The 10,616-nt window shown below is 39.9% G+C and overlaps 1 protein-coding gene across 1 annotated transcript in view; it reads right to left on the bottom strand.

The window, feature by feature from the left end:
* Positions 1–204: 204 nt before the first annotated feature.
* Positions 205–10,616, bottom strand: part of TNKS (tankyrase) — a 179,453-nt gene continuing 169,041 nt past the window's right edge. Inside the window, exons 26-27 of the mRNA XM_069484945.1 lie at positions 7,880–8,036; positions 205–6,181 (exon numbers count right to left, since the gene is read on the bottom strand). Coding sequence (XP_069341046.1) covers positions 6,095–6,181; positions 7,880–8,036 — 244 coding nt within the window. The 3' untranslated portion in view covers positions 205–6,094. The remainder of the gene's footprint in view (positions 6,182–7,879; positions 8,037–10,616) is intronic.

The following is a 10,616-nucleotide window of genomic DNA, read 5'->3' as shown; positions in this document are numbered from 1 at the left end:
GGGAGATGGGGAGGGAGGGTTGTTGTTAGTATTCTGACAGTTTTAGGCCGGTTGGGTTAAAGTTGGTCAGACTGAAATGAACAAACAGGGCAAAAATGGAAACACGTAAGAGCTGTTATTCACACACAGTGTATTTTAAAAATGTGTTTATTGAATACTAATCAATTACAAGTACTGCAAGTTAGACGTTAAGCCAAAGCACAATTACAGGTTAAATATAATCACAAAGATCTCTTAAATAGAAACCCACCATGCAGGCAGGTTAAGTTCCTTGACGCCGTCTTTTGGAAATCAGTAGAAGGTGAGGGGAAAAAAGGACTCCCATTTCAGGTGAAGGATGAAGACTAGAAGAATTCACATGCTAGAAGTGATTTTCAGTGACCACATTTGTAGGATTGCCAGATTTAGAAAAACAAAATAAAACAAAGGAAAAACCAAGGACGCTCAGTTAAATTTGAATTTCTGACAAATAATGAATCCTTTCACTGTATATGTCAAATATTGCATGAAACATACCTAAGCTAAAAAACTGTTCATCTGAAATTCAAATTTAATTGGGCATCTTGTATCCCACAATCCTACAAAGCGACAAATGCACAAAAGAAAGGGGAGGGGATTGGAACCCCCGTGCCATGGGTGGGTCACACAGAGACTAAAAATAACAACACCAGTAATGAACCAAAGCGTCACTACACTGGTTACTTACACAGACTGACATCACAAATGAGAAAATACAATTACTACTCCAAATGCTGTGGCCAGGAAACAGTCTACATTTCCTCAAAGCTGGTTTTGTAAATGTTTTTGAGAAACCTTGTTGCTAGAAGTACCTTTTTTGTTTGTAGGTATCGGAGATAAATATTACCACTACAAGGATAAGATGAGCTTGAAACAGTGGGAGGAGCAGGGATTATATGCACATGAAGAGTTGTAATGTTTTGTGTCATGAATACAATACGATGCTTTCCATAGTCAAGGTCATCTTCTGGGTTTAGGCTATCGGCTTCAAAGATTTCAGTTCCTTCCTAACTTCCTAACTTTTATTGTCCTAGCTTTTCATCCTGAACTTTGGGAGGGGCGTGAGGGTACGGGAGGGACCCCCCACTAGCAGAGTTCAACTGTTTCTCTGCAAAAGCTCTGAATCTACTGAGGGCTCTCAGGGCTGCTTGCAGAAACGGGTAGACAAGCACAAAATAACAAAACAATCCAAATTCTGAAGGCTGAGAGACTCCCTTTGAAAGGATGTGTGGTAGGGCAGGTGTGGAGGGGTTACGTATAAAGCAAAAAAGAGAATTTGAAAGGAAGAGTCAAAATGCAATCACCAGGCCAGGTGCGGTGGCTCACGCCTGTAATCCTAGCATTCTGGGAGGCTGAGGTGGGTGGATTGCTCGAGCTCAGGAGTTCAAGACCAGCCTGAGCAAAAGCAAGACCCCGTCTCTACTAAAAATAGAAAGAAATTAGCTGGCCAACTAAAAATATATATAGCAAAAGTTAGCCAGGCGTGGTGGCGTATGCCTGTAGTCCCAGCTACTTGGGAGGCTGAGGCAGGAGGATTGCTTGAGCCCAGGAGTTTGAGGTTGCTGTGAGTGGAGGCTGACGCCTTGACACTGTAGCCAGGGCAACAGAGAAACTTTCTCTCTCTCAAAAAAAAAAAAAAAAAAAAAAAAAGCCATCATCTGTACAGTGTGAATGTTTCAAAGGCGGCAGAACTTTCTGGCTGCTGTACAAACTGGTCACACCATGAACCCATTGGTCTTACAGAGTATATAATATCTTTAGCTTCCTATAGGTTTTTCAGTTTAATATCACTATAGTTTATATTTTAAAATGATTAAAAAAACAGCTTTCATCTCACTCAAAGTCTACATGTCACCACAGTTGTTGCTGTATCCCCACGTACACAACAGGCTTTGGAATCTTTCTAGCACTTCTCCAAACCAGAATTCTGGCAGCTGAGGAATTTCAGATAAACAGAAATTGGAATGCATTGATTTTTATCAGCTCCGTTGTATGCATGGGAGTATCAGGAAATATACCCTCATGAAATAAGCTTAATGAGTATGAAATACAGGTAGACACGCCTCACTCACTGACCCCTCTCCAACACTAAGAAATGGAATGACAATGTTTTATTTATTAGAACATAAAAGGTTAAAAACTTTGTGCCATAGTTAAGGCTTGCTTAGGAAGGAAAATGTAATTGTCTATTAATTGCAGAACGTACAAGTTGCCTGCGGGAGCCTCACTTTTTGTTGTGGTCTTTTGAATGTGTTTCCTTTTCATGTGCTAGATATGGTCAAGAGCAGCTCAAATATTACCTTCCCAATTACTTTCTTTTCATTTTTCTGGCACTGATTTGACATCAAACAAATTTAACTTCAGTCTTTGACACAGGAAATGCTATTTTAATGTCCGTTTCGAATGTTTGCTGAATAAAGTCTATATAGCGCTACACAAGATAATTAGCCAAACAGAAAACACAGTAAGGAGGCTGTTTATCACAGATGTCACCTGAATGGCGTATGAACACACGGGGGCTAGGTGCTTGACAGTACACACCATTTCTGTTTGCAAGGCCATTTATAGGAATCCAGATAGTGCACACGTTTAAAAAGGGACGGGAGCAATGTCCAGTAACCCTTTGTGCAATTGAGGGATATACTGAAATAGAGAAAAACCTAGACAACTTACTGCGTTCTAATGCTGTTTTCCGGCATACACCAGAATTTTATTTTTTGTATAATGGCTATCATAATGCAATGTTAATCTACGTTACTTTTTTTGCTTGCCAAATACAGGCATTTCTCTGTATATTTCAACACACTTTGCTATTTTGAGAGCAAAGGGAAATCGGCCCAGCCACTAGCATCAAGCTCAAAGGAGTACAAAGATGCTATGCTATTTCATGAAAACATCCTAATAGTGTTCATTCTACTTATGGTTGCTTAAAAAGCTAGAAATTCTAAACTCCAAGAAGGAAAAGGAACATAATCCTGGTGGTACTGCTATTATTTTGCACAGAATTAAAACTCTGGGTTCCATGCTGTCATTTGTTAACAGGGTGGCAGAATTTTCTGAGCCAAGCGCATGAGGCCTAATACCCATTTCTGGTTGTGACAGGAAAATGGACAGGGACCTCGTCTCCTTTTGGAAGACCCAAGATGGAGAAATGAAGAAAATGAGCAATGTCAAAGGTAACTGTCGGAGCTAATTTTAATTCCAGACTAGTACTCTGGGGAAAAGGGAAGGAGGTCAAGTCCAAGGAGAAAGTGTCTAGTCTAGGGCGCTTAATTTATGCCTAAGTAGCCAGTTGGCCAATACCTGGTAAACTGGAACCATCAGGTTAGAAGCCCTTCACCTTTCTAACTCCAGTAAAGCCTAGTGGAGACGCTCAGATTTTCTTCCATGTGGTTTAGGAAACTGAGGCGCCATTGCAGGGGAGGCTGTAGGAAAAGTCCCCAACTGGGTAGTGTTTCTATAACAGCACACATACAAAAAATTAAATGGATTTCTGCCTAATTTAATGCCATGCTTTTATATTGCAAAGGGTTCTTCACATTGCTATAGATGAAAATTCCAAATGTAATCAACTTCGGCTAACTTTTGAGCATACTCATGATGACCTTTGGTTTTCAAGTTCTGAAAAAAAAAAATACATTTGGCTCCTTTGATAAACCTGTTAAGTCACTCTCTTAAGCAGATGAATAATACACACGCATTCTTTCAAGAACTACTATGTACTTGAATCGTTACAAGACAAGAAGCACTGCAAATGTCTTCCTTACACAGTACCTTTACTCGGCACACAGAACATCAGACATAACTGGCAGTTTAAACGAACCACAGTTTAACTTCTCAAGTGTAAGGCCCCAGTTTAAAACTGGCACATCCATTAACCTAGTTAGTATGATGGAAACAACATACAACCACAGTTGGGTAGTGGTTTATCTTCTTAATGAAGCTATAAAGCTTTCCCTATCTATACTGTATTAACTCTTTTACTTAACTAAAAATCACAGCTGTGTTTATCATTTTAAGCTATGTCAGGGTTGGGGGGACAAGTAATACACACGTCACAGCTACCGAGAACTACACAGATGGCAGTTTCTTCAACCCTTTGTTACAAACAGCAAAAAAGGAGGGAAAAAAGCCCTCTTAATGAATATCAAGTTTCAAAGCTTCATATGGAATTCTAGTGTTATTAAACAAGTAGCCAAGACACCAACACCCAGCTTGGGTCACTGAAACTTCAATAGAAGCAACAAGTGAGGCTAATTCTTGACTTAATTTTGAGGACCCATGCAAGATTTGGCTACACATTCAAACTAGTCTGGATGCCTAGTTGTAGCATTGGATTCAAGCCAAAAAGAAAGCAAAACGTATATTTTAAGAGCCTATTTCTAGCAAATTTTCATGTAATCATTTTATTTCACTTCCGGAAATTAAAGGTGGTCACAGCTTAATCAGCCTGCATTAAAAAACAAACAAACAAAAAAAAACACAAACAACAAACAAAACCCAAAATAGTTTTCAGGGCTTTAAATTGAAATGGCAAGTTTGTGTCACACTGTTCTTCCTATTTTTCCACCCTGTTTATATTACTTTTGCTTCAAAATGGAGTAGACGCATACCATGTCAAGTAAATAAATTAATGCACTCAATTCAGTATGCAGTTAAGGTGAAAAAGGCAAATATGAGAACTATAATGGGTAATTTTCTGTAAGTGTCCATGTGCACTTGTTGATTAAAATAAGCAGGAATTTCACAAAGAAAACAGTACGGTATTTCTTTGTCACCCTCATTGAAAAAATACTAATAACTGAAAGGGCTTTGGTTTCAATTTTTTCTCCTTGCCTAAATATATAAAGAAGTTTGAGAAAAATGGTTCGACAATTTAGTGCAGGGATCTTTATGCACTATTTGAAGGACGCCACTCAAACCCAAAATCTGGAGTGAATAAAGGAGTTGTTGCCTTTGCATGAATCTGTCTACCGAACGGGATCTGAACACTAGCTTTCTAAACTGCAGAAAGTAGTATTTTCATGACGCTAATGAAGTACAATAGTTCCACTGACTTTGGAAATCAGGCAGCTAATTTGGGGGATGGTGGTGACAATTCCAGTAGTACAGATTAAGTGACGGGAAGTATTGATTTTTGGAGGAGTCCCTTAATCTGCCTGGGCTGCAATGCCCTGGAGCCACGTGCTCCTCACATTCCTTAATGCCATGCCTCCTTCATGGCCTCTGGCTGTTTCCCTGGCCGTGCACGTCTTCCAGCTCCAGCACGGTCCTGCACGCCTCTGCAGCAGGCTTGTATCAGGATGAGCAAGTGGACCCCACCAGCTTTGACTTCTCCGAACTCGGGATCTCCTAAGTCAAGTTGATGTTTGTGCATTTCCCTTGTGAGATGGGCCAATGCATAAAAGGATACCAAAACTTGATGATTTTCTTTTTCATCTCGGTTTATGTTAATGAGAAGCACAGATACAAAATAAAACAAACCAAAGTTTAAAAACATCAAAAGGAAACTGAATCTTGTTCAGCCAGAAGCTTGGGTTGCATTGCTAATGATTTCTGTTAGTGTGACTTTGTGCAAAATATCCTCAAGAAGGCTCTGGCTCATTTTCAAAGTAACCAAAAAAACAAAAGCCAATGATGCGTGTTTGGGGAAAAATCAAAAGTGAGCCCATCACGTGTGTATTTGTTATATACATGTGCCACGCGTAACAAAGCAAATGTAGTGTGTGGATTGTGAACATCTGAAAAAGTACTGGTTTTCTTTTTTTCCGTTTCCAAGTCTAGATCAAAGCAATCTTGTTTTAGAAACAGATTAATTGTAATGAAAATGAGCCTGAGATATGTTAAAAGGCCGCCCCTGTAAACATTTCCTCAAAGGGAACAGTAGCAGTTGAGTATGTATCAGTTACTCATACTATATTCATCACTATAGCAATGCTTTATAAAAGACAAACAGCTTATTTCTAGGCTGTCAGGGATTTATAGAATATTGATTTTTTTTGTTGTTATTGGAAGCAATCCACTGTAATCCAGTCCCACGTTTCAATCCGATCTGGCTTTTACCAGCAGGCCTTCACTAGGTCTTCTGCTCCGCGGCTGTGGCGGTCTGTGAGGGAGCTTCCGGCTTCATGATCTGGTACGTGATGAGATACTCCGGGTACGCCTGGAAACGACCAGCAGAAAAGCACATCACCCTTCTGGTAGGTGCAACCTTGAAGCCTTACAAATGCGGGAGCCTCAGAGGCTGTCCAGCCTGGACAGTGTTCTACATGGGCCCAGTCCATTAACAGGTGCCTGAACGATTAGGAGGCCCGCCTTCTCAGCGGTAGAGAAACATGTGTAAACCCTACCATCTAGAAAACTGTCTGAATGCTATTTCTATTCGAATACTGTAAATTAGTTACATTCTAGTCAGCCCTTATTAGAGAGCCGTGTGCCATAAACAGGAAAACTAAGGCTGAGGCAGCATGAATATTCTTCTTTTTTGCCTTGGGTAGCACGGTGCTATCACATGGCATGTGTTCACTACGTGCTTGTTAAATCGAAAAATAATTCTGAACTGAGTGCAAATGAATTCTAGAAAACGATGTAACATTGAGCTAGAAGGAATAAGAGTGACACGTGTTGAGTCCTCCATAAGCTAGAGGCCACAGTTTGGAGGTAATTAACTAATGAAAGGCATCTTTTATAGGAAAGACAATGGCTCAGATTCAGACATGCCTCCCCTACTATTCTTTGTCTCTTCTCTCTCTCGGTTAGCAACACAGAAGGCGGGGTGTCCGGGCTGGGAAGGGTACTTCTTGGGGGTGCAGGAAAAGGCAGGCTGATGGAGGGCGCCGTTACAAACCTTGCCCAGAAACCACATGGCGCCAGCAATTGGAGGGGGGTGGGGGGGGGAAACACCCCTCCGTTTCGATGCTATGTAGAAATTCTTCAACCCTGATGTAACATGATGATAAAACTAGACTCAGGATTTCAGAGTACTGTGGGGCTGAAATTAATACTTTTGGTGAGCCCAGTGTTATGGGGCCCCCAAATAATTTGTTGAATGCTGACTTACGAATTACTTGCATATAGATGTGGAATAAGATAAGAAAAGGAATGAAGGAGAAGAAAAAACTGGACTGTTTAATATCTAGAATGCAGAAACAAATGTGATCAATTCACTGAATAATTTCTTTGTAATTATATACCTTGATTTTAGGAGGCAGAAACTATGATATATCTGTGTCTCAGATTTACTAATCTATAAACAGCAACGGTAATATTAGAATTTTTGTGAGAACTAAAATTCTAAGATCTTAGGACAGACTTAGCAGAGTAAGAATCTAATCTGTTAGTGCTTACTATTAATGCTATTATTTCCATTATTACATTCATTATCATTCATGTATCTCCTAAGAGGTCTCAGCAAGGATTTTAAAAAGAACAAAAAACATAAATGTGTTTTAAAAAGTTGTAACTGTCTATATAGATGTAAGGAATCTATCATTCATAACATTTTTTCCCCCAAAATCCCAGTCTGCTCCCATTTGAGTTAAAAACTGCAATCGTTTCCATCTTTAGTACACTTAGTTGGGATAACCAAGATTGACAATCTCTGATTTTCCAATCTGATGCTTCAATAACTAAACAGTTTGTAGTTTTATTTTGCTATAATTTGTATACTGCTTAATTCTTGAAAGGGTTTACTAAAACAAGCTAGGTCAGACATCTATTTGTTACTCTAGAGTTGATTATAAAGAATCTAACAAAGGTCAAGTACTGGTGTTAACTGGTGTTAACTAACTCTCAGATGGTCTCCATGTTCCGTATTGACACCTTCAGGAGCTTGGTCACGTTTATTTGGGGAGTGACGTACCTGTTCTCCTCTGTAGATGACATATTCAGCATATGCCAGCCCATTGACACTGGGTCTGCCAATAACTGAGTGATGTCCTGGGGGAGCATGAGCCATTTTCATGGTGCTAAATTGCAGAAAGGATTTTCCAAGGGTCACTCTACAGAAAAGCATTTGTCTAAAGAGAAAAGAAAAGCAATGCTTTGAAGGAAGCTTTAAACCTTAGCATAATATAGCTGTAAGGTTTACTGATTTTTAAAAACAATTTAACACAAAGAAAAGCTAATTTCAATGTCATTTTCAAATTTATGAGTAGGAATGGGATAGCATTTGATATATTGATTTACTATGAATAGTTTTCAGGCTCAATAGTTACACTAGTGTGGCTTAGCAATCAATCCTAGAAAGATACTTGGCAGTAAGTTTTGGCTAGTGGGAAAGGGGAACTACTAGAGAACACTGAGTGCTTGCGTGGGTGCATAGGTGAAACGTGAAGAAATAAGCAGATAGAAACAGCACTTGAAATGAAGACTGGGTTTGCTTATTATGAGGAAAGAGTAAAAAGCGAGGTTAGATAATGAAACTAGGTTATGAGCAAAAATACTTAGCTTAAATGTATGGCTGGAAATCATACTACTTGAGTGAAACATGTATTGGGGCAGATGTAAATATTATACAGAGTAAGCAAGAAAGGTTGATTGGGAAGAAAGTATATTATATACATACTAGGGATTGGCAAACTAGAGCTCATGGGCCAAATCCAGCCTGCCACCTGCTTTTGTAAGTAACACAGCCGTGCATTCATTTGCATATTATCTGTGGCTGCTTCTGCACTACAAGGGCAGAGTTGAGTTACTTTGTCACGGACTGTATGGCTTACAAAGCCTAAAATAATGATTATCGAGAATAACAATTTAAAAAAAGTTTGCCAATCCTTAATATAAGCAATACACATTTTAATTAATTGGTATAGTTGGTCACACTATTAAATGTAAATAGTTACTATTTGATTGAATAATTTGTTTTTAAGCAATAGAGTATGCACTCTGTGATGTGACCCATCAGAGATACTATTCTGCGTCAACTAAAATTTGTGCTGGGCTCAGGATACCTGGATCCAGCCTGGACTGACGTTTTAGCAGGACCATGCAGGATGCTGGCTTGGCATCCGCCGCATTCTCTTGTAGGGCCCAGAGGAAAGGGTTTTGCTCTACATTAGAGGGAGGCTTTTTGAGCTCCATCTCTACATTGTGGCAGTGGTGTGCTGTCATTAGATTCTGCGTGCTCCCGGTCCACTGTGTCATACAAAGCTTGACCTAACAGGCCCTGGCCTCCTGCCTCTGCTTCCTGCCCCAGGGCTGCCCTGTTGCCGCTGAGGCAGGAGAAGATGGTGGGACCTGCCCAGCCAGCCCATGAGGCGGCAGGTGGAGAGTGCTGGCTCAGGCTTGCTCACTGCGGTGTATTACGCAATTGCAGCAGCCCAAACTGTAGGGATATAGAAGCCCCGGGGAGCAAATTTTGGCCAATGCAGGACGGGAGCCAGCAGTCAAATTCATCCCTCTCTCTCACTGACATGCTACTGTTCTGAGATGCAGTCATTCATACAGCCTCTCTGGAGATGTCTCATGGACCGAGCCAGCAACTGCACCTGTCATGAGACTGTGGCCAACTCATTAATGCACCTCACTGTGTTTGCTCTGCTGCCATCTCTACCTCTTCTTGGACCCTCATTCCTGCTTCCCTGGGACTGCATTTGTCAATAAGGCTCTCTTTTCTAGGAAATCCTGGCTAAGACATAAACATGTGTGTCTGATGAGCAACTGTAATCCTCATCGAGGTTCACTTTTATTGCTTATTTAGGTTCATTTTGTCTCCATAGTAGTTATGTTTGAAGCATCAGAAAAACGCTTTTGCAAGCTACATTTTCTTGGGAATTTCTGTGTGTTCTTAACCACAGAGGTCTTAATAGAAGGAAGTTTCCTTCTGGACATACAGGATCTATCTTACAATGGCTGATGATAATAGCTTTTTTCATAGCATAAATGATGTAAGTTTTAAGGTCAATAACTATAACGAATTTCAAGGTTATATGGGTCTTTTTAAGGTCTTAACTGAATCGTATCTTATTAAGCTGACTTTGCAAAGATAATGCATTTGATTAAAGAGAAATGTAACAACTCCCAATCTTCATAAAGTGTAATTCTTTTGTATTGTTCATTGGCAAGGAAAGGAATGGTATTTTTTTTCCCCACTGATTTCTCTAATTTTTGAGTTTTAACATCCTATTTAAAAAGCTGAAATTCATTTGTTTGCTATTAATTCCTAAGTTGGTATTTTGAAGTTACCTTTCAAGGCTAACTATATATCCTGCCTTAAAACAAACAACATCACCAGCAACATCAGAAGCAAACTAAAGAGTAATCTTGTTTATAAAAGTTGTGCATCTTAGAACTAAAGGTTTCTCCGTTCTACAGAAATCATTTTCAGTCTTGTCTTGTTCTGATTCTGAAGCAAGGAAAGTAAAGCCTAGGGAAAAAGCCAAGATGCAGGTAATTTCATTACAATCGATGACTGCTGGACATGTATCTGGTTTTTACTACTGGTATTGGCTTTGTTGTCATTGCTCCTTGGGGCAGAGGCTGATGAGCTGTACCTACCCAACACCTAAGCCTGTATGATCATCTGTGACTTCTGAGAGCCTGAAAAACTAATTTAGCTCATGACCTGAGGGAGGCAACCATTACACTAAAGGCCAGAT

The sequence above is a fragment of the Eulemur rufifrons genome, chromosome 12, assembly GCF_041146395.1.
Source record: "Eulemur rufifrons isolate Redbay chromosome 12, OSU_ERuf_1, whole genome shotgun sequence".
Lineage (NCBI taxonomy): Eukaryota > Metazoa > Chordata > Mammalia > Primates > Lemuridae > Eulemur > Eulemur rufifrons.
The sequence above is the reverse complement of the archived record's forward strand: the minus strand, read 5'-3'. Positions and strand labels throughout refer to the sequence as shown.